Source organism: Anopheles moucheti, chromosome X (assembly GCF_943734755.1).
Source record: "Anopheles moucheti chromosome X, idAnoMoucSN_F20_07, whole genome shotgun sequence".
NCBI lineage: Eukaryota > Metazoa > Arthropoda > Insecta > Diptera > Culicidae > Anopheles > Anopheles moucheti.
This window is the reverse complement of record NC_069142.1, coordinates 15817729-15839759: the sequence shown is the minus strand read 5'-3', so window position 1 is coordinate 15839759 and position 22031 is coordinate 15817729. Positions and strand designations below refer to the sequence as shown.

General features: G+C 42.4%; 1 protein-coding gene across 1 annotated transcript; it reads left to right on the top strand.

The window, feature by feature from the left end:
* Positions 1–14680: 14680 nt before the first annotated feature.
* Positions 14681–19062, top strand: LOC128306597 (ataxin-1-like). Its single transcript, XM_053044149.1, has 5 exons — positions 14681–14928; positions 15187–15627; positions 15711–16523; positions 16586–16835; positions 16912–19062. Exons 1-5 carry the CDS (start codon positions 14681–14683, stop codon positions 17551–17553), a joined length of 2394 nt encoding a protein of 797 aa, XP_052900109.1. The 3' UTR covers positions 17554–19062.
* The last annotated feature ends 2969 nt before the right edge of the window (positions 19063–22031 follow it).

The window sequence follows — 22031 nt, the reverse complement described above, 5'->3', positions numbered from 1 at the left end:
AGTGTTACAAATTAGCCAGATAATCAGTTCGGTGCATCTCGGGTTGAGCCGGCCCAAGTCGGATTAGATCCACGATCTTAGGTGTATTGGAATCCGAACGTCAACACAAGAGTTGCTTTTGAAAACGGTAATTCGTATGATTCTTTAGTGAGAAGTCATTCAAATCAGAATTCGACTTTCCAAAGATTAAACTCTAAGATCGACTCTCAAAAGATTCATGAATCTCCTCAGAGCTACGAAGGATCATGCCCCTTTTGGAGGATTTGGCCATAAATCTTGGACGATTAAGGGATTTTTGAAGTTTTGTGGCACTTAGAAATAGAGATTCAGATTCATTCGTCCAGTTTAAAGATTCATTCAGATTCATGAAACTGAATCAGATTCATCTAACATTAGTCAAGACTATTTTCAAGTAGAGTTCGTGGAGATTGCTTTGTAGTAAAAAAAGCATGTTCTCTAACGAAAGGATTAAGAAACGTGTTATTAAAGACTACAGTCCGCTATTAATTAGGCAACGTTTGTTTATCGTTCCTTCAATGATTCTGCGCCAAGTTGATTCCCTCTCGAGCGCAAAATAAAGCCACCTCTTCTCCCCGCTTCCTCCTCACCTTCCCTGGATCATCAGACTCCCTTTTCGTTCAAGTTTTGTCCGACTAAAGGCCACTGTTCCACCCCAAGTTCCCGTGTCACTCACCGGAATGTGCGTCACCCCAATCGTCAAGTTGTACATTGCCGCATCCCTTCCGCTACCGAACTTAACCTTATCGGCGATGCGTATCGGAACTCGATCGCGATAGATGATTTGCCCTCTCGCCAGCTAAAATGCGATCATTTCGCTCTCGGCAGTTCTTATGCCCTGTTTCGCTTTCTCTCTCCCCCCCCCCCCCCCCCCCCCCCAATGCCCTGTGCCTCCGGGCAGCTCGCCTTTAGACGTGTGTGGACGTTTTTTTATTTCGTGTTTGGCTGGGGAGTAATTGGCCTACGGTCGCCAAGTGCCGCTGAACTGGCAAGGCAACATGAAAAGGTTATTTTTAAAACACACTGCCTCTCGCTCTCACCGATTTGGACAAATGCAACACATACACACACGAGGATTGTGCACGAAAAGCTGACAGAGCCCGTGTTAAGGTTTTTGTATTTGATTAAACCGCGTATTCAGCATAAACAATGAAGGCAAATGAAAGCAAACAAGCGATCACAGTACACCCTTCTTCCCTTTGCTTCACGCCACCCCCGTCCTCACCCCAACCCCTTTCTCCCCTCTCAAGTGGTCCAGCCGACATGTGGCTAAATTCGTGGCACACACCAGCGGCACCGTTGTTTGTTTAATTTGTTAATTTCCTTTTTTTTTCTCCCTTGATTTTTATCACCCTTCGCTTTCTTATTCACTCCACACACTTGCCTTTCCGCGGAGGTTTGGAAAACGCTGCAATGTTGTTTTCCATCTTCGCGCAAGCATTTTTTTCTATTACCAATGTTGGCGGTCCTGAAAATGAAACCAATGAAATTGATAGAATTACTGTTAGTTTTGCAAATTAATGTACCAACAGGACAACACCTGATGAAGGTGCGAAACATATTCTGACGCTTGGTTACATTTAACGTGCTTCATTTACTCTCGGCGGGTGTATCAAATTAACTATCGCTGGTTTATTGTGTGCAGTATTGTTCGTTTTTACCACCAACCGATGGGATTTTTAATGTCATCTTCATTTTGGTACAAAAAAAAGTAATAATAACACCAACATGTAGTGCATCTTGCAATAAGTTATTGTTTTATATGATCATGTCCAAACCCGATTGTTCCTGTCCGGTTTATAAAAAAGGCAATAATCAATCTGCTGGTTGTTCATTGGCACACTTGGGAACCAAAGGGACAGTATCCCAATGCTGTAAGGGACAGTTTCTCTGAATTCTTAAAAGGGATTAGAATAAAGGTTGAAGTGGTTTGTTCTGTCAACCACACGCTCACCTTTCTTTCCTATTTTTTGGCCGGTTTTTCTTCAGAAAAAAGGGCATTGAATAAAAGCATAAAAGGTGTAAGCGTGAGACAGAAAGGTCAAACAATTTATAATGTGTGTCCTTATTGTGGAAAGGGCGAAGTGTAGAATAAGGTGAGGGAAATCGTTTGAAAAGAAAGACGCTCAAAAGGATGTTGAAGAAAGATAATATTTTTTCGGGTTTTTTTTCCTTGGAAACACTTGAACAATATGAAGTCCCGCTTCATGAGAGCAAGTGTGAGATACCGCCACTGCAAAAGAATAGGTTAAAAAAGGTGGCGCAACAATGAAGGTAGTAAAAATAATCTTATAGCCTTTTTGACCATTGGCTCTCGCGTGCGTATTTACTGGTCACATTCAAAACATGAAAATATAACTATATAAATTACTATAAAAAAGTAATTCTGTGTTTGAAGACTTTTTTTGGGAAGAGTCATTTATATTTTTAACGAGGAGTCATTCATATTAAGGGACAACGATCAAAAGATTCATGAATAATCCTCAAATATAAATCTACCACGAGGAGTCCTTCACATTCGAAAGGTGAATTAATCCTCAAAGAAGCCGTAGATCCTCAAAGATTAATGAATTTTCAAAAATAAATCCTTATTCATTCGTAGATTCATTTAAGCATGTATAAATCTTTAAGGATTCATGAATCTTGAATCATGAAATAAATTTAGAGCCTTTCCTAAGATTCATTCAGATTTATGCATCTTAAACAGATCCACACAAGCGTAATCTATTCCATTATGTTGTATGTATCTGATGGAAGTAAATATTCGTTTGAAAAGGTTCAAGACAAAATCGCATCGAATGCGGATGACTCACTCCAATTTCGCGAACAGTGAGAATGTTGGTGGATCCTTCTTCTTTTTTGCCTTGGAATGATGTCCACACTCCTTCAGCGGCGAGCAAAAGTGGAGATGATCGGTTAAGATCAAAGTGAAAACGAGAGAGAACATACTCAATCCGCCTCATCCTGGGTGCTCTTCGCGTCCATGATCACACTATAAAAGCGCCTGTGACTGAAGACACGCAAGAAATGTGCAGAAGGTTGAACGACGCCAGACATATCTCTCGTACTTCTGTTTTCATCCCGTCTGTCTGGTTTTTGCCGTGTAGCGCAAAGATGATATACAATGACAGGGAAGGAAAAGTAAGTGTAGAAGAATGGGACCGTCTGAACCGGATTAGGGGATCCGAAGGCCCCAATCCGGTGACGTCGCACAGTGAACCATGATGGGCGATTAGTTTTGGACAGAATTTAACATTTGCTTGTAATGACCGATCCAAGTATCTCCTTTGTTAGTGTTTTAACATCTTAAAGACTAAAACAAGGCAGTAGCATTTGAGACTTCATGGAAATGTTATGGAGAACATTGACGAACATAGGTACTTGTTATTCCTTGCCCATCGGAAAGTGGATAAGATCGTCAAGTAGAACTAGACTATGTTGAGAAAGATAATGCTTCATAGTTCTCGAATAAACAACGTTCCCAGTAAACATACATTAGTTACGTTAGCAAACATCAAAAAAGGAGGTCTTGATGGCGTCAGAATAAATGAACAAATTGTCCGTAGCGTCGGCAGAAGAGGTCACGTTGCGTTGCTCAGCACACTTCTGACGAGTGTAGTTGTTATTTATGCTGCCGTTCGGAGCCTGTGCTTTGTTAATTGGGATCGTCTTAACTACCGGTCATCATCTCCTTTTTCCATTTCTTTCCTTGAGTTGCGCGTTTCCCGCTTCTCTTATATTTCGCAATTTTCTATGGTTAGGTTAATGACTGAGCGTCGGAGAATGCGAAACGATCGGGTTGAGTGTCGGTGGTTTGCCTTTTTTCTTCTTCCTTTTCTTCTTTTTCTTCTCCAGTTCACAAATTCACCTTCGAGCAAAGAATGGCTTCGTGATTTTGTTCCATTTCGGGGTTCTCGCATTTCTAGCAAAGTAATTATAGAATATCGTGCCCTTGTTACGAAATCTCCAAAACCAAACTCTTTTACAGCAAACGTACATTCTCAGGATGTTTTGAACGGTTGTAACGGTTCATCAATCCTTGTAAGGTGTTAGCCCTTAAATCCCTAAACTACTACGCAGTCTCATGTCGTAAACGTTTTATTTTTCCTCTCACACTCACACCCGTTCACGCTTCACAATCTCTCGCACTTTCAGTTGAATCTTTTTCCGCTATCCATCATTTAGCCTTCAATGCGATTTTTTCCAAGAATCTGTTTGGACATCCAGTGAAGGTATTCTGAAGGTTAAGGGAGAGAGGGGAAAACGGATGAAAAGAATCAACGTTCGAAAGGGCTTGAACAAAAGAGGAATGCTCCCAACATACAAACTGGAACAAAACGAACCACAAGAAAATAACTAAACAAAAAAAAACCCAGAAATCCCCAAGAAATGTCTTCCAATGGTCACATGTTCTCTCTTGCCCGCGGTAAAGCTCGGGCGATCGGGGGTGGCAAGACGCTCTCAAAGGCTGTAGCAACGTCGTGCAGGAAGAATGGAAAGCCTGGCTGCTGGATCTTCGAGCCGAGCAAAGAGACGAATACATTGTGAGAAATACAGTAAGGGATACTGGTGCGATCCAAGGGCAAGGTCTTCCAGCTTCCTCCCAGCGTTCAGCATTTTTTGGGGTCCGTGGTAGTATATGTGCGATCGCCATCGTTCGCTTTCCACGAATAATTGATCATTCTGCTTTTGTAGACGATCCTAACTCACGAAGCGAAACGATCCTCACAAATAAGGGTTGAAGGGGGAGGAAACCCTCAATGAAGAAAGCTCTCCAATACCAGGGATAACCAGGTTTTAGATAAGAGTGTGCGTGCATGTGTGAAAGAGAGAGAGAGAGAGAGAGCGAGAGAGAAAGAGAGAGGGTGAAAAGAGAAGAAATTACTGGTGGGTTTCTGGAAAGAAGTCCCGCATTCTTGGTTACATTCCTACGTGCCTTGGCCTTTACGGTTGTCATTGTCTCTCGGTCAGATCGAGACGATCGGCGTTGCCGCGAGAGCTGTACGGTAACGCCAACGTTGTTTTTTGGCCAGCATCAAGATCATCTCACAACAGAAGCAGACACACATGCGTACCTTCTTAGAATAAAAAAGACCAGGCCGCTCAACAGAGAGGAACACATCAAGTGGTGCACCTTTATACAGCTTATCAAGTGGAAATGAAGAAGAAATATAAAAACCGCAGACAGGCGCGAAAAAGAAAGGAACGAGAGACAGAGAGAAGGAGAATTGATTGAAGCAATCATTGCTCATTCCCATCCCTTCTGCGATATGGTGTCCGCGGAGTTCTTTTAATGCTTTTCTTTTAACCCACTATTTCCTTCGCTTCGCGAGTCCACACACTTTTGCCGCATCCTTCATTCGTTTGTGATCGTTGTTGGTGAGCAACAAAATAGTTCTTCGACATTTGTAATCGGTGGCCGTGTAATTTATTTTTTGTTTTGGTTTTTCGCTACCTCGGCGATCGTAAATGTTGTATGCCCACAACTTATGCTGTTTAATCGCACCTCCAACCCTATCAGGTCAGCAAGTTTGCATCATACATCAAAAGAAATCGATATCTTCTTCTGCTGTGCTAAACCCTGTGCAATGATGTGACTGATTGATAAAATGTAACTTTACGTGATTCTTTATTCTACGATCGCATGATCGCATGCATGAACAATGTCCTCGTTTTGCAGCACTTTTCATAATTTACCTACAGATGGAGCATTACGAAGTTTTGCCCGAAGCTTAAATTGGCGTCTCTTAGATTTAGTCAACGGTTAGAGTAGATTTATTGGTAATTAGTTTCAGTTATTGTGATTCTTAGTGATGTGATGCTGGAAGGAATAACCTCGATCTCTCCAGATATTCGACGGCGTTCATTTTGAACAATCTCATCACGTGACGATTGATAGGAAATTCGACTCCGATAAATGCATTAGAGTTAGGTAAATCTTTAGTGTTGAGAACTAGAACTTGAGTGAATTCTAGTTCGTTCTTCGTGAAGAACTGAACGAACGGTACAGTTCTTTCGTTCCTACTCTACATTCCGTTCAACCTGCATTTCGAGCCGTTCAACGTGCGTTAAGGGCAGTTCAACCTGACATTTTTCTACATTGAAAGCATAATTCAACAAGAACTGTACAGGTTTGCGGGATGCAATCCAACTCTAAGCTACATGCTCACTGTTCGTATCTGGCAGATACCAGAACTTTAGCCAAAATTACCTTAAGAAAATTGAACTGAGGTTGTTCCTTCCAGTTGAAATTAAGTGCAGTACAATAAAGACAGCCACTAATCAATTTATTCGCATGTTTAATGTTGGACATTTCAAATAGCGTCCAGTTCTGAAAATACAAACAAATAAACTCTTGTTGTTTCAATTTGCAATTAGAAACCGTTGCTAACAAACACTTTGCTTATCCTCTCCGGAAACCAGTGCTCATTAAATGCGCGCATGGTGTGGGTGCGCTTTACTTTTAGTTTTCAAAACACGGCAACAATAATAAAATCAAAGAAGCAAGCAAAACATAACAAAAAAGGAACACTTGCGAGGACTTTCGTCATCCGTGCCTGGGCCGAAAGGATAATGATGTTGCTCGTTAGCGGACCAGTTGGTAAACAGAAATGCATCGCGCTTAGTTCTGCTAGCGCTCTATTATTTGTTGCTTGAGTCCTCCACGTCCTCCACGTTTCGGCTCGTCCTCTCTTTTACTGCCGTTCCCAAGCATCGGGTTGAGGGATGCATCCAGAATGAAGCATCCACTTCCACATTTTCCATAGGTGTGGGCGCACGAAGGCAAACTTTCTAATCATTAGAGAAACCCCGGCTGGTTCCGATCTCTCATTGGTGTTTATATCCGATTAAACCACGGTTCGATAATGAAGCGCTTGATCGGATTTATTTATTTCCACTAGTTTTGTTCTTTTTTGCTAACGCTGCTGCAGGCTGTTCTTCCATTTCTCAGTAGTGACAGATGGGTGTTTTCCGTTGTTCAATGCAAACATTAATTTGTTTTTTTTTAATTCGCCTTTAACAAATTACAGTACATCCAAACATTATTGCACTTCCTGTTATGCTGATTAGCGTACCTTGTTTGTAGTTAGCAATGTTTTGACGAGTTTGAACAATGCAAACATCTTGTTATCGACGGGTGTTACTTAATTGTTTTGCTGTTAACAATGTGTGTTGCTCCTTCTGCAGTATACATTGATCCTTGATTTTAATTCTTCTCTTTAATCTATCCGTCCTTTGTTAATGGGTTTGCAACACTGCTTGGTTTAACTGCTTAAGAATCTGTGTAATGACGATGGAAAATTTTGCTGTACTATTAATGTTGAGATCTCTTTAGACGTCTCCGCGCTTGTCTATACGCGGAATGTGCAAACTCTCCTCCTATTAACCTTGTACTATAGAAAAGTTCACCTTTGGCGCTTTTGGGGTCGCGCTTTTAAGTTTTTTTTAAACAATTCTTCCCATCCGAAATTAGTTCCAACGTTAACCCGCTCGGCATCGCCATCGTTTGACTCTGGATGAACGCTTTATTTAAGTGGTGATGTGTGTCGAACAAAGTTTGGCATACATTTAAATAATAGCTTGCGATTTCTTGCAGTAGACGGTTTCGATTGAGCGATTAAATTCAGTTAATTGTACTGCCATAAACCGCTCGCTGAGGTATGGGTTGGAGAATATACACAGAGAGGACAGAAACGAACTCCTCGATAGAGTTTTTAAACGACGGGGTACATTAGAAGAACGAATCAATGTCCAATAGGGTTGGGTAAATCATTGGGTTTTGTATGATCTTGAGCGAACTAGTTCGTTCTTTGTGAAGAACTGAACGAAAGCTACAGTTCGTTCTTTCTTTTTTACTCATCTCCTTCACTTCATCCTTTATCTCGTGCATATAGTTTGCTCGACCTACCGCTTCATGTCGCTCTCCCTACGTTATATTCCGTTCAAACTGCGTTACGGGCAGTTCAACCTGCGTTACAAGCTGTTCAGTGTGCGACATTCGAACTACATTTGAAGCACAACTCACCCGGACCAGTCTATAAAGATAGTTCATCCTAGGGGATGTGACATCATTTAACGAACGAAGCTCGTTCGTTCACTCAAAACAACTGATCGAGCTGTACAGGTTAGGTTCTTGTGAGCGAACTCAAGTGTCCAAGCGCCAGTCCTTGAGATTCTTCAGAAAACAGCACCATTGAACAGTGGGTAACAATTCGGAGTCTCAGTTTGTGATCGCCGGATCGCTGGAAGCTTTGAAATAAAACCACCGATCCTCATGCTCAGACGAAGGCAGCAAAACCATTGCGTGTTTCTTCCTTACGGCGGGCAAACGTAATCGCTTACTACAGCTTTTAATGAAATATCTCTCCCAGGGCGATCGTAAAAATGCCGGAGAGAGAGAAGATTCGTTCAGGTGCCCGAAAGCCATGGGAAAGATCAGTTATTACCCTTGTGTGTTCCTGACATGTGCCCGTCAATGAACCACAGGGATGTTGTATGCATCAGATAGCTGGTTGAGCGGCTAGCAGGACCAGTAGTGCTGTTCACACCAGTATGTTTGTACCTGCGGGCGTTGCGCCCCCCGTCGACAAGGGCTTTAGTTTGCCCTCCTTCAAGCACCAATGTAACACCTCTTGAGTGTTTTATGGTGGAGAATTGGGTTTCTCCCGTAAATCTTCGCTTTTTTTAAGGATGCACTTTGCTGCTGGCAATAAGCTTGACATTGGACATTAGTCTTGACGGACGAAGGAACGTTGTAAGGAAATTGTGGAGGTGTGGTGCGTAATAAAGTTGCCATTCTTACAGTCCCAATAAGATTTTTTACCTCTGTGGATCGCCGGCTCTGCAAACAGATAGCTTATTAAACAGCAGCAAGGTGCTATGAGTATGCTAAAATTCGCGCCAAAAGGCGCATCAATTTGAATTATTAACTTTCAAAAGCCCGGTAGAAAGGTTATTGGGTGGATAGCCTTTAAGAAGGACAGATTGTTTGAGGGTTTGTTATTGTTGATGTTGTGCAAAATGACACATTATACATAATTCTCTACCGCACACCGGAATTGGCCCGTACTACTATATGGCTTTTGTTTGGACCTCGTGAGGTCCAGTTGATGTATGTTTGGACCTCGTGAGGTCCAGTTGATGTATGTTTTCTTTTCACCAACGTTTTTTTTTTGTGATTTTGCCCTGTAACAACTCTCCTGTTCGGTTTTGTTTGGTTCCTATCTTAAGTTAGAGCAACCTTTTACTTTTACTTGAGTAATTTTCCCAATGCGTCCGGAATTATCTGACGCAGCAGCAAAACTGTGTGCGTCATGGAGATGGACAAAAAAAGGGAAACAAAAAAGACAAAAGCTTTACACAGCCATTTTGACGTACCAACCTGAAAAACCGATCAGTTTATCAACTCCCGAGCGTTAAAATTGTGCTTTTCTTGGTGTTTTTATTGCTTTCATTGCACAATTGTACAGTGCGCTTAGTGCTTATTTCAAGGAATGTGCACCACCGATATGCACTGCTAGACCTGCCTGGTGCAAGTTTTTACGCAAGTTTAACAGTTTTGCATTCACCTAAGGTGTGATTGTACCGCTACGGGAGTAAGGGAAGCATTATTAAGTATAGCAAAGCGTTCGTTTAAAAAAATCTGCAACTTTCACAAACTTTTCACGACACTTCTGGAAAATGATGGCCCCTTCGAAGAGGCTTGCACAATTTTTGATCGGATTCCTTTTGCCATTCCTCCCTTCATGACGTAAAGATCAGTTTCCGATGGTCCACTGGATGTTTTGCGAGTTGCGTATGTGTGTGCGTGTGCGTAAAATAAGAGCACAAAAAGAGTGTCTGAGTTCCTGCAACGGAGTTCCTAGGTATATCTGCATTTGTGTGTCTATTTTCTTGCATGTATCACCTCGCCGTCGTGCTCGTTGTATAATGACCTTGAATATACAATTTTCCTTTTTTTCTCTCTATGTGTTTCAGATTTGTTGTTTTTTTTTGCTTTTACAACGGAACTCACCCCAATTTTTTTTGTACTAATGTTTCCAAAAAGAAGTATTGGCCAAAACAAAATGCAATGCCTTCTCAAATGGTTGAGGCTTGAAGAACTGGTACATGTGCTGCCTATGCCAGATTTTAGTAAATTTGTTAATTAGACTACGAGACCCCAACTGGAAAGCGTTTTGTGCACAAACAATGCAAATAAAAATTATATGAAAGTTACAAAGAGTTCAAATGACTGCTATGATATTGGAAACAATCAGATGATAAGGGTTTCACTCTCAACTTCCGATATTCTGAACAAAGTTGTTTTACGGCAGCGAACACCATGTTCTAGAAAATCACGCAATATTGATGTTGATTATCTTTTTTTTAAGAAGCCAATGAGTGTTACACCTGTTAGATGTTTGAGTTACCTCTGTTCATGATGGGTGAGTACAGACCATTGCATCATGGAAAATGCGTTGGTAAAAATTAACCAAAAACAGTATTTGGTTAAGAATCAAGCATCAAATCAGTCCTGTACAATTGTTTCTTCAGATTCTGTATCGTTAGATCGTCATTTGCACGAATGCTTTCGCCTCTTTAATGTTTTAGCCAATCTGTTTCATTTTAATTCCTTTCTTGCTATGCTATCCCTAATCTACATAAACAAATGAAATGAACTGAAACTTCGAAGATTGCATTCTAAAAGTCCAACATCCTTCTACGAAAAAATGCCAAGATCTTCCGGATATCGTCAGCACGGCGAACGTTAGCACGCGACTTCATCTACATTTTGAGGACTTCATCCGCATTCCAGGACCCGTCAGGTTTTGTTGGAGTCTCTAAAATTGCATTAATCATTTGCGAATTAATTTATGGACAACAGCACATTAGGGCAGCACTAGGTTAAGAGCACATTTGGGCATATCCTGCCCATGCCGCCATGCAAGTTGTATTCTTGGACGAAAAAAATTCTTTCCCACTGTGCAAAAGCCACTCACAAAAGGATATTTCCCGCTCGGAGAGTGGTGTTCTGCTCTTGGGGTTCGCGTATTTCGTGCGTATTTCTGTGGTTGTTATAGCTTTGGTAGAACTCACACCCACTCCCTCTTTCAATCAATACTCTCCCCTTCCTTTTTCATCCGTGTCCTTCATGTCCTTTTGGCCGGTTTTTTTGTTATTGTTGTTGCTGTTATCCTCTCCGAAGCTTTCCGAACCGATGGGCTTTCCGGTGAGCTCCCGGTGTGTTTGGGTGTTGTTTGTTGTGCAGCAGCCGCAACCAGCCGAGAGGATCGATACAGCTGAGATTATATTTAGCCTCGGTACAGGGGACCGGCACTTGGGCCACCCGATAACAACGCGATCGGCAGACACGGGGCTGCGTTGCCAGTGACCGTTGGTTCGCATATTATATCCCCTCCCGTCGAAAACGGCGAATCCGGGTTCTTTTTTTGTTTTGTTTGCTTCTATCGCTAGTTGGCGTTGCGTCCTCATCGGCTGTATATTGGTAAGTGCACGGCTGGCTGGAAGCGCGCGGAATGAAATTTGATCTTGGCGAGTATCAAAAGCAACAATTAGGCAACCATGGTAATGCTTTCCAAGGGAGATATTAGTGGCCGTTGTTGGTCGTTAGTTAAAACAGTTGTGCCTTCCAACAGGGCGTCAGAAGGAGTCCTATTGATATAGAGAAGGCAGAGTTTAGGAATCAATCTAAGTTAGTTGGCAGAAATGTTAGGCAAACATGCTACATTAAAACAAAAAATCGTTACGTACGCGTGTGGAAGCACAAAATCCTTCGACAAGGACATTTGTATCGGCATGTCGGCAAAGTGTTGGAGGCTGAAAAATGTCATGGTAATACAGGGGGAAAGGGGAAGGTGAGTGCATCCTCTAATGGAAATGATTCTGTCCATCTGGTTGTGTGCGTGCGATTGTCCCCCCATCCTCCCCCCGTGTATCCATTGTTATGCAGGAGGCAAGTTGAGGCGAACACTCGCTCTCTCTCTCTCTCTCTATCTCACTCTCTCTCTCTTTCTTTGTCTCTCTCTTTCTATCTTCCTCTCTTCACTTCCTTCCGTGGGTGTTGCTACTTTGGTGGAAAATAAAGGGGAGCCTATCGACAGAGAGCAAGAAAGTGTGTGTAAAGGAGTGAGAGATCCTTTATAACAGATCGCACCGGCAAACCGGCGATTACTTCCCGTTCGAGCACCATTCAACACGGTCCTTTCCGAACCGGGAATACGTTTAATATTAGTGGGCCCCCGCATATTCTCAGCCGGGGCCGCGGGTGTTTGTTAGTGTGGTTTCCTCCTTCGTAGTGTTGAGTAATTGGATCGCAGTGGTTAAACAGCACAATACGGGCGATTCCTCCTTCGGGTTTTGATAATTGTAGGAGGTTTTTTTTGTATGGTGAAGGTACTTCAGAGTGTTTCCAACAAACTTGCTTACATACGTTGGTCAAATGAGTGAAGTGCGTGCGTGTACCGGAACGAAAGTGAAATTACGGGATTACGTATAGAGTCGATGCAAGTCAGCGAAATTCCTCGTTTTGTAGAAGCCTTCTTAAAAAGGTGTCGTGGTGCCACGCCATGCCAATCTCCCTGAGAAGAGCCTAGAGGTTAGATTGCAAAGCAACTTCTTCAGTTATCTGAAAGGAGCTTATTTAAAAGAACCTTAACACTCTTACTCATTTTGGCTTAAAATAGACTTTCCGCATTGTCTGATTGTTTTCAATTTGTTGGTGCCCACCACATGCATGATAATATATAATATCAGACATGAATTTACTTTGATTCGTCATGCTCTCTCTAGACACGGATGGAATAATTTAGCTTCTTAATGATGCTGTACTTTGCCTTAGCCGGCTTCTTCCGTTTGTTGCGTTTTAAAGTAAGTGGTGGGGGTTGAATTGTTTACCAAATCGTTTTAAAGAAATAGAGTTTGACAAACAGCCCCTGATCGATTAAGATAATACCGGCGGTTAAAGACGACCTTTTGATGTCCAAGCTCACTCCGTGCGTGCTTAATTATAGCTCGAACGGAGAAATTTAAAGTAGAAAGAGGTACGTGAGGTGTTAACCAAACACCTGTTGCCGTACCGCATATGTCAAGGAACTGCAACTCTGGTAGTTCATATCGTCTTAAAATGTGCTGATTGTGTGAATTGTCTCTGGCTCCAACAAATAGTCATTAGATCCTGCATTTAGTGCATGCAGTTTTAATTTGTTACTTTGAAGTTATAATAATGTTTAGACTAGAGATAGAGAGCGAGAGAAATGTTTTCTTTCTCTTTTTATTTTGATCGTTCTAAATCAAATGCACATCAAGGCGAGAACAAGGCCAAAAGAATTAAAGGGCATCACCTAAATTGTTAGTCGTACGAAAATTGATCCAACAATTGTCCCTGAGCAGTCCAACCGAGCCGGGCTTCCCTGGCATGGGGTGGAGTGTGAGAAGACATTCTGTGTAACCTTTTTTGCTAATTCATTCATTATCGATGCAGCGCTTCGCCGGGAAGGTGTTATTCTTTCGCTTTGATTACAGCTACTCTAATCATAATCGAATATTGATCACAACGCAACGCTACTGTCCTGGTCCCCAGGATCGTCCATTTAGGGCAATAGAAATATATTAAATAAAAAAAACAACTCGAGATTCTTTTTCACTTTCTCTCGCTTGTGTGCGTACATGGCAACATTTTTTCCCCGGCGCGATTATACACTATGCTGTCTTAATGTACATCCTGTTTGGTTTTTAACTTATTTTTGGACGAGCAGTACTCGGCACCGGAGAGTGAGTGCCCACACCGCGTGAGTACTTTCGGTTGTAGCGACTTGGGAGCTTTTTGATCCTGACGAGACCTGTTGCTTCACTTGTTTACTATTTCCCCACATCGACCCAAATGTGTGTGTTAGTTTTTTTCAATGGAGAGAGGATGGAATATTGTTGTGTATTAGTGAATGTTGTTCTTACCATTTACCGGTTTTAGTAGAAGTATAGTTTTGATAATCAATTTCAAAATATAAAAACGGAAAACATATTTTTTTAATGATTTTAAAAAAATATATGAATAATGATCTTCTTCTCCGTTTCTTCCTTTTTCTGTTTCCTTAAAAAGGGTTAGGAAAAATGTCACCTAGAGACAGCCAGTCGCTACGAAAGCTGCACGTATTTCGAACCCCGTTCCGAGCGGGCAGTGGTGTGGAGGAGGGATGAAGAGGAAGCGGGGATATTAAAACGTGTAGGGCAAAGTGTAAGTGATGCGCCCAGACCATTAAAAGTGAGAGTGTAGTTATAATTGGAAGCAGGAAGGAGCAGGAAGTGTTTTTCAAGGAAAAACTAATGCTTGAAGGACAAACGAGTAATGCAAATGCACTCCTGTGTACCTTTGAAATGGTGAACGAACCGTGAATGAAACACTTCCATCAATTAAAACAAAAATACGGATTAATGAAACAAGAAAACAAATGGCTATTTGTGCCGGTTTCACAATCAGCGCCACATCAAACAACAAGTACGAAAATACTGTGATGGCTTGAGAAGGACTACTTTACCTCAACTTCCAAACATCAAATCAACTAAAAAACAATTAAAGCACTGAAATCCATCGTATCACAACGTCATCGTGTTAGGGGGAGGGGGGGAGTGGGGGCTGCAAGTTGCGTGTGTGGTGGACTAGAAAATGTTGTCAGCGGTAGAAAATTTGGGTACTGCCGGTCCTGGCCGTGTTCCGTATTCACACCATCATGCGCATCAACCGCAACATCAGCATCCGGCGCAGCATCATGGGTATCATCCGCTGCACACGATATTGTCACCATCACCAATTGGACAACTGCAACTGCCGGCAATGCTCGGTGCGCAAACATCCCTGCCCCATCCGATGCCATCGGTCAGCAACGAGTTTGCCCGTCCCTATCCAAAGCAACGGTAATGATTAGTGTTTAAATATGCTCTGAGAAGCGTCATTAGTGAAGAATCTATGGATCTTTGTAATCCACAGAGGTCATGAATATTCAGAGAGATTATTGAATCGTTCATAAAACAGATCCCGAATCATTCATTCGGTCCAAAGATTCATTCGATTCATGAATCTGAATTACATTCATGCAACTTTATCAATGAAGCTTTGACAGAGTGGTTGTAAATTTTATTACTCATTTTTTTTATTCTACCTTCCTTTGACAGGTATGAAGAAAATCGTGGTTTCGGAATACCGTCCGCATTAACTGTGGAGCAACGGCTTAAGTACGGCGATCCACCACCATCTTCTGCTCCTGGTACAAATATACCAACGCACACGCAAACCGGTCCAGTGAACCTGGCCGTCAGCAATGGTGGAAGTTGCGTTGGGGACGAGTATGGTTCTATCGCTTATACGCAATGTCATCAAAGCGCAAACCCACCAAACCAATCGGAAGCAAGCGGTTCGAAATACTCGCCAGGTGCACTACAACCGGGTGGCACTTATCAACAAAAATATCAGCAGGAACAGCACCAGCAAATGTTAGATTATCTTGGCGCGCAGCAGCAAACGAGCGGAAACCGTATGGTTTGCTATCCGGCCATGGGGTCGCTCGATGTGTTCGGAGGTTATCCACCGTTAAATTACGACATGTATCCGTACCGGTATGGTGAACAGCAACGTTCTTTCGCTTATTTTATAAAATATTTATGTGTGTGTTTATGTTATTCAATTATATTCCCTTTAGACGTGTTTATAGACGTTCGACGTACGTACCACCGCCAAATCATCGACCACTGGAAGCACGATACACTGGTGGAACGGCCGCTTTTTTGCCACCACGTGCCCCACCACCTTCACCGGACGCAGGTACTAGTCGGCTTCCGAAACCAGCTGCAGCACCGATTGCTATCAAATCAAAAATGTGGCATTTGCCATCATCATCACCACCAGCACCACCCACGCCATCATCGCATTACGCTGGCAGAGATATTGCGATACCGACAGCATCCAACAGTGCGATCGCCACCAGCGGGGTAGATACACTAATTGATTCGTACAGAGTGCTGAAATCCGCTCACATCCAACATCCGTACCCTAGAATGTGGGCACCCGATCCGCTACAGCCATCGCAGGCGAATACCGCATATTTGAACGAACTGTCGAATGTCACAGGGCATGATGAGGATAATAATAGTCCACAGTATCCGATGATTACTCACAGTACGCCTGTGAATCACATCCCAACACTTCAGGATACGTATATGGCTGCCATACAGGAGCGTCATCGTCCGAAATTCGGCACCATGCCGTCTACTAGCACGGATGCAACGTCCACCGCCAGCCTAACCCAGCAGGAATTTAAAGTACCACACGGCATGGAAGGCTTACAAAAGCCACGTATGGGAAACATACGAGTAGCTGATCCACAGCTAATGGTTGGGACCGGCACATCGTACGCTACACTCAGTGCATTCGACGGAGGAGCCAACACTCGCCGTAACAATATTGAGACACAGTCGCACGGGCTATCGGAGGGTGGCGGTGGCGTCCATCACCAGTAAGTCGATCGAATGTGAAGGGAATTATTAGGTTCTCATTATCTGTTTCCATCCTTCGCAGAATTTTGCACACGACAGTACTGAAGCCGAAAATGTTTCTACGGGGATCATTGATTTCCTTCCGGAACGGTGTGAAGAAACCGGTGGAGCAAGTACGACTGGAGGATTTCCTGCTGACTGCTGCCATTTCGCCGGATGTGCGACTAACGGAGGCACAAACGCGTCGTATCACACCTCGCTACAGCAGTAGTCCGGGAGATTCGCTCAAGAGAATACTGGTGCGATTCGCTTACGACCAGCAGCAGCGTCATGTAAGTAGACATTGATTTAAACCTGTGCCGAAAGTAAGTACATTGTGCCCCTCGTTTCGATTTTTTTTCTTTCTAGGGTGCGCTCGAGACGACCATCGACTATCCATTCTTTGTCACGACCAAGGGTTGGACGTCGTATAGTCCAGAGCGCACATTTAACAGCTACGGGCTGGAATGTGCCCCGATGGAGGTTGGTGACGTGTTTATCGTACTTGTGCCGCGTCATTTGTCGCCCGAAGACACACATCAGGAAGAGTTAACACAAACTACTATCGAGCGAGCATCTGATCATTTTTCAACGAAGCAGAATAATGAAAGCCTGCATTTATTAAACGTCTTTTCAATGCATCCAAACGATACTCAACGCTCTCCCACAGAGGAGAACATGTTCCCTCAGCATCAGCTGCAACAACAGCAACATCTGAGTGGAGCATCTGCTGCGGAAATCCAAAATACATCAGCAGAGGAACAACAGCGTGAAGAAAATGGTGACAGTCCTACGATTTTGATCGACGATAATTCTCCGATACGAGACGATACGCGCGATTGGATGGTGGCAACCACTTCCAGCGTTTCCAAAGCATTCGGGTCTGGAAAACGACGCCAGGACGGACAACGGCGAGCTAGCGGCAAACGTAAGCTTGCGGAGATGCAGTCGCAAGAAATTTTTCGCTCGGGCATTTCCGACACCTCCAGCGCCGTACAACAAATGCCGTAGCAACGCCGGCCCTCTGAAACTGTAGTTTAAAAACCATGGAAGATGGAAACATCATCCCCGTTCTCGTCGTCGTATCTAACTTAATTGTAAGGCCTTAGTACGAGTTTCGGTTTGAAACTGTAAAACTGTTTAAAAATGGAGAGAGAGAGACATAGATCTAAAAGCGCACAATTGAAGAAAAAATTAATCGTGAAACAGAAATTAACGTTGTTATGAAAAAGGATGCAACTTTTTAAAAGTTTGCTAAAGATTATTCGTATGGGAAGGCGTGAATGTGTGCGAACGCCATTGAATAAAAACGGTACCTGCCGTAATAGAGATAGAGATAAACAAAGCAGAGTATAGTGTGAAGCTCCTCAGCTATAGTAATGAAGCTTTGTGTCTTGTGGAGTAGAGCTTACACATGTTTTTGTATCACTAATGATCACGCGATGACTGCCATCGTATTTAGTTTTCTTTTTCCATACGTCATTCTTTAAGACATAAAAAAACATAATTACAAAACCATTCTTCGCCCATCTATGTATCATGCGACGAAAGTCCAAAGAGGAGAGGAAGGAGAACCGTTGATCGAAGGGGTCTCCGAAAAGACTGATAAAAGACGAATATAGGTTTACTGAAAAGGTTTCAGAACATTTGCCCCTCCCCCCCCTTCAACATGAATTGCCATAAATTATGGCAATTAGTTACACACGCTGCAGGAAAGTTCGGGCATACTTACACCATACATTAATCAGCTTAAAATAGAGGAAAGGATGGCTGGTAAGGGGAGAGAATTTCGTTCGTTATGGGAGCTACTCCAAATATGAATAGTATGCGTACGTTTCGCGTACTGTGATATATTATGGCTACCGTTCACGGTTAACACTTCCGTATGTAGTTTTCCTGTCCACGTAATAATAGGTTCATAACGGCATTTCAAGCCTAACATTTGTTTTACTTTCAATATCTGTATCTAAATAGCCAGCTAAGCGATCGGAAAATTATTAATTTGAGTGTTCAATGAGTTAAGAGGTTCAATATGGAATTTAATTAAGACTTTAATGCGTTAACGGTTCAATTCGGACCACATTGTGAACTAGAGAGTGAATTCTAGGTATTTTTTTTCTATATCATAATTTTTGTTTTGTTATTTTAATCTTCACTTTCAAACAAATGAGGCAAACAGGAAGGACTGCCATATAAGAAAACCTCCGGTGTATTAGGGCTTAGGAGGCTATGCCTATTAAAATTTATATAACTATACAGATGCAATTGAACTAATCCAAACACTTCCCCTCGAACTCAGTGCGTACACAAATTACTAACGTGATGTTACGAAGGCGGTTATTAGCATAAGCAGAACAGTGCGTAAAAACTTTAATGGTTCCTTCACTCCGTTATTCTCATCGTATGGGACTAGTGTATGTTAACTGTTGCAGTGTCATTGTGTGCGTTAAAGCAGAAAAAAACTAAACTCGAATTTGTGCTGTTTTTGCAATGACAGGAAATATATTTTTGCTACTTTCATGTCGCCGGCTTAACAAAAATGGGCGAAAGCAGGCGAAGTGAGATGCAAAGAAAATAATTTTTATTGCTTTTATATGAAACAGTAGTTATAAAAATCAAAACAAAGGATAATGTCGTGTGTATAATCGTAAACAAAACTAAAGCATTAAACATACAAAAACCCTCAACACGCACACTGATCCGCATGTAAAAAATCAGGGACTAAACTAAAGATAGATATGGCTAAGTATTTTGATATTAGATGTGTTTCCCATAAGCTAGTACGATGCAACACAAACCTTCATGCATAGACGCAAGGGTTTTTTTTAAAATAAGCATCTCCTTTTTCCATTCCTTGGCGCTGGATCGTTCTGGATCTGCAGCGTGCGTGATCAACGTAATGGTTGGATGCGAGGTTTGATGATGAATGGGAGGATCGTTAGTACGGTGTGCAGTTCAATACATATATACACACGCTCACTCTTATGGTTGGTTTCATGGAAACAAAACACGGGGCAACATATATAAACGTTCGATACAACGAACATAAGGGATGGGGTTTTGTGGAAGGGAAAGAAATGGTGGTTAGGGCGTAATATGGAAGTAGACGGAAGTAAAAATGCTGCGTGTGTTGGTAGTGTGTATGTCGGTGATGTAAATGTGTTAGCTTTTATCTCCCCCAAGCTTTTACTTCCTACGTTCCAGCCAGAAACAGAGATTCAGTGTGAACCTAGCATGTCAAGGATATAGTGTGCATATTATATCCATTTAAAAACAAAAACAACTTTAGTATAACAAGAACTCGATTACAAGCCGTTTGAACGAGCATCAGTAAGCAGATTGGGATTCACCCGAGAACCAAACACACATACGAACACACACACTTACAGTCATTTAAATGCGCGCGCGCGCTCTTCGGTTGTGCATTATTCGCTGTGCCGTGAAACTAATAAAACACAAATTTAACTCAATAAAAACAAGCTATAAGTAAATGTTATGAAAAAATACAATATAAAACAAAAAAAAAACTATAAATAAATGAAGATAGTACACTAAAACGTTTGCATATCGAGACACATCCCTAATGTTAATTTTATCATATATAGCCAAGATCTTCGACCCTCTCGGCTTGCTGGGTCCAACGATAATCGTCGCTAAACTAATCATGCAGCAACTATGGTCGCTTAAGAAGGATGGAAAGGCATGGGACTGGGATAGCGAACTCCCATCGCACTTACAGCACGAATGGTTAAGGTTTCACTCTTCACTAGAATCTCTTCGTGATTTACGCATTCCGCGCTACACTTCACAACACGCGGCTACAAATCTGCAGATACACATTTTTGCAGATGCATCACAAGTGGCGTATGGTGTTTGCTGCTACATTCGGGCTGAAAGCACGAAAGGAATCACGGTTCACTTGCTTACAGCAATTGCAAGCGCGAGCCAAGCATTGCAATGGTCGATCAGTATCCCTAAAAGAAAACCAACTGGTGATCGTCAAACAAGGCAACATGCATCCTACCTTGTCCTGCCATCCTGGCAAGGACGGAACAATGCGCGTAGTGATGCTGCGCACAGCATCCGGTAAACACGTCGTACGCGCAGAAAACCGGTTGGTAATTTGGATAAGAAGATTGGCATTGGCACTGAATAGCATGCAGCAACAAACCATGTTTTCGTTTATTTACTTTCATAGTTGTCAGTGATAACAAGGCAAGGCACATACCCATATATACCCATAAATTCAATTTCTTTGGTGACCGGAATGTGAGAATTACGGTTTATAAAAGAACATTCCTTTCACATTCCTATCAAACGCATTAGAGTGTGGGGGAAAAGGCAAAACGGATCCTGCATCTCTTTCGTATTTTGCGCCGATCCGTCCGTCAAAAACGCTCAGAAACGGTTCAATTTTTGGTTTCGGACACCAAGAGAGCATCCAAACGAAGCGGTAGCACAAATTTCCGTACCATTTCATATGCTGTATTCTTCCCTCTAGTGATCATAGCGCTTGATCCGTCGACTGATCTTTCATGTCTTTCCGTTCGTCCAAACGTTATAGCTCGCACATGACTCTACTCAAATTTATTTTTATGGAAATAACAATGTGGAATATTTATGGAATATATTTATACATGGAATCCTTTCAAACCCCCGGACATTCCATGACGACATGAGTTATAATTATTGCGAAATAACCGAACAATAAACAATGAATAAAGTTTTCGGAAATAGTGGCACTCCATGTTTCCTACTCCTAATAATTAAAAATCTTAACTGCTGTACAGTTATGACACGCACTGTAGGCACTGGATGGATGAAACGAGACGCAGGATTCTCCCCACAGTACCTGAGCTATTTACTCTACCGATCGCTCTCCCTTGTTTGATAATATGTGTAACTAATAGCCAATCGTAGAAGATCTCTCATTCTGATACCATCAAAGCGAATGATAACGTGAGTATGCGATATCAATATGTTATGTACAAACATGGCGGAGCCTTGTGCGGATCAGATTGATGTTATCTCCTTTCGTGGATGCTCTCTTGGTGTCAGAAATCACGAAACCGGTCGCTTCTGGCGTGTCCGATCGCAAGCGCGGAGACTTCGACGAAAGGAAAAGCGCTTCAAAATAATATGCAATGGCGACTGAGATGACCGTGTGCTCCTCTAGCTGTTGTGAGCTGGACACTAAACACTAACGGTGATTAATTCTTTCCATTTTGCTCTCTGATGTCCCCCAACAAAGACTGTCATCAAGAAGAAGAATAGCCATGTAGGAATTCGCTACACTACCTTCACAAAACAGCAAAAATGATCCACTTACTGTTACTGGAAGCTAACGGACTGGTCCGTTTGCTCCCCAGCATGTGGTGGAGGCAAACAGTACTGCGAGTCAATCTGCTGATATATGTGATATGTGATATTAACATCTATTGTACTGCTCTTTATCCGTATCTTCGTATGCTGAGCGGTGTCCACGTCCT

Excerpts from the sequence above, each read along its gene's own strand:
- LOC128306597 (XM_053044149.1), top strand. The coding sequence starts at position 14,681 with ATGTTGTCAGCGGTAGAAAATTTGGGTACTGCCGGTCCTGGCCGTGTT. Across the intron at positions 15,628-15,710 it reads TACGACATGTATCCGTACCG|ACGTGTTTATAGACGTTCGA; the intron begins GTATGGTGAACA and ends TATTCCCTTTAG. Across the intron at positions 16,836-16,911 it reads ACGACCAGCAGCAGCGTCAT|GGTGCGCTCGAGACGACCAT; the intron begins GTAAGTAGACAT and ends TTTTCTTTCTAG.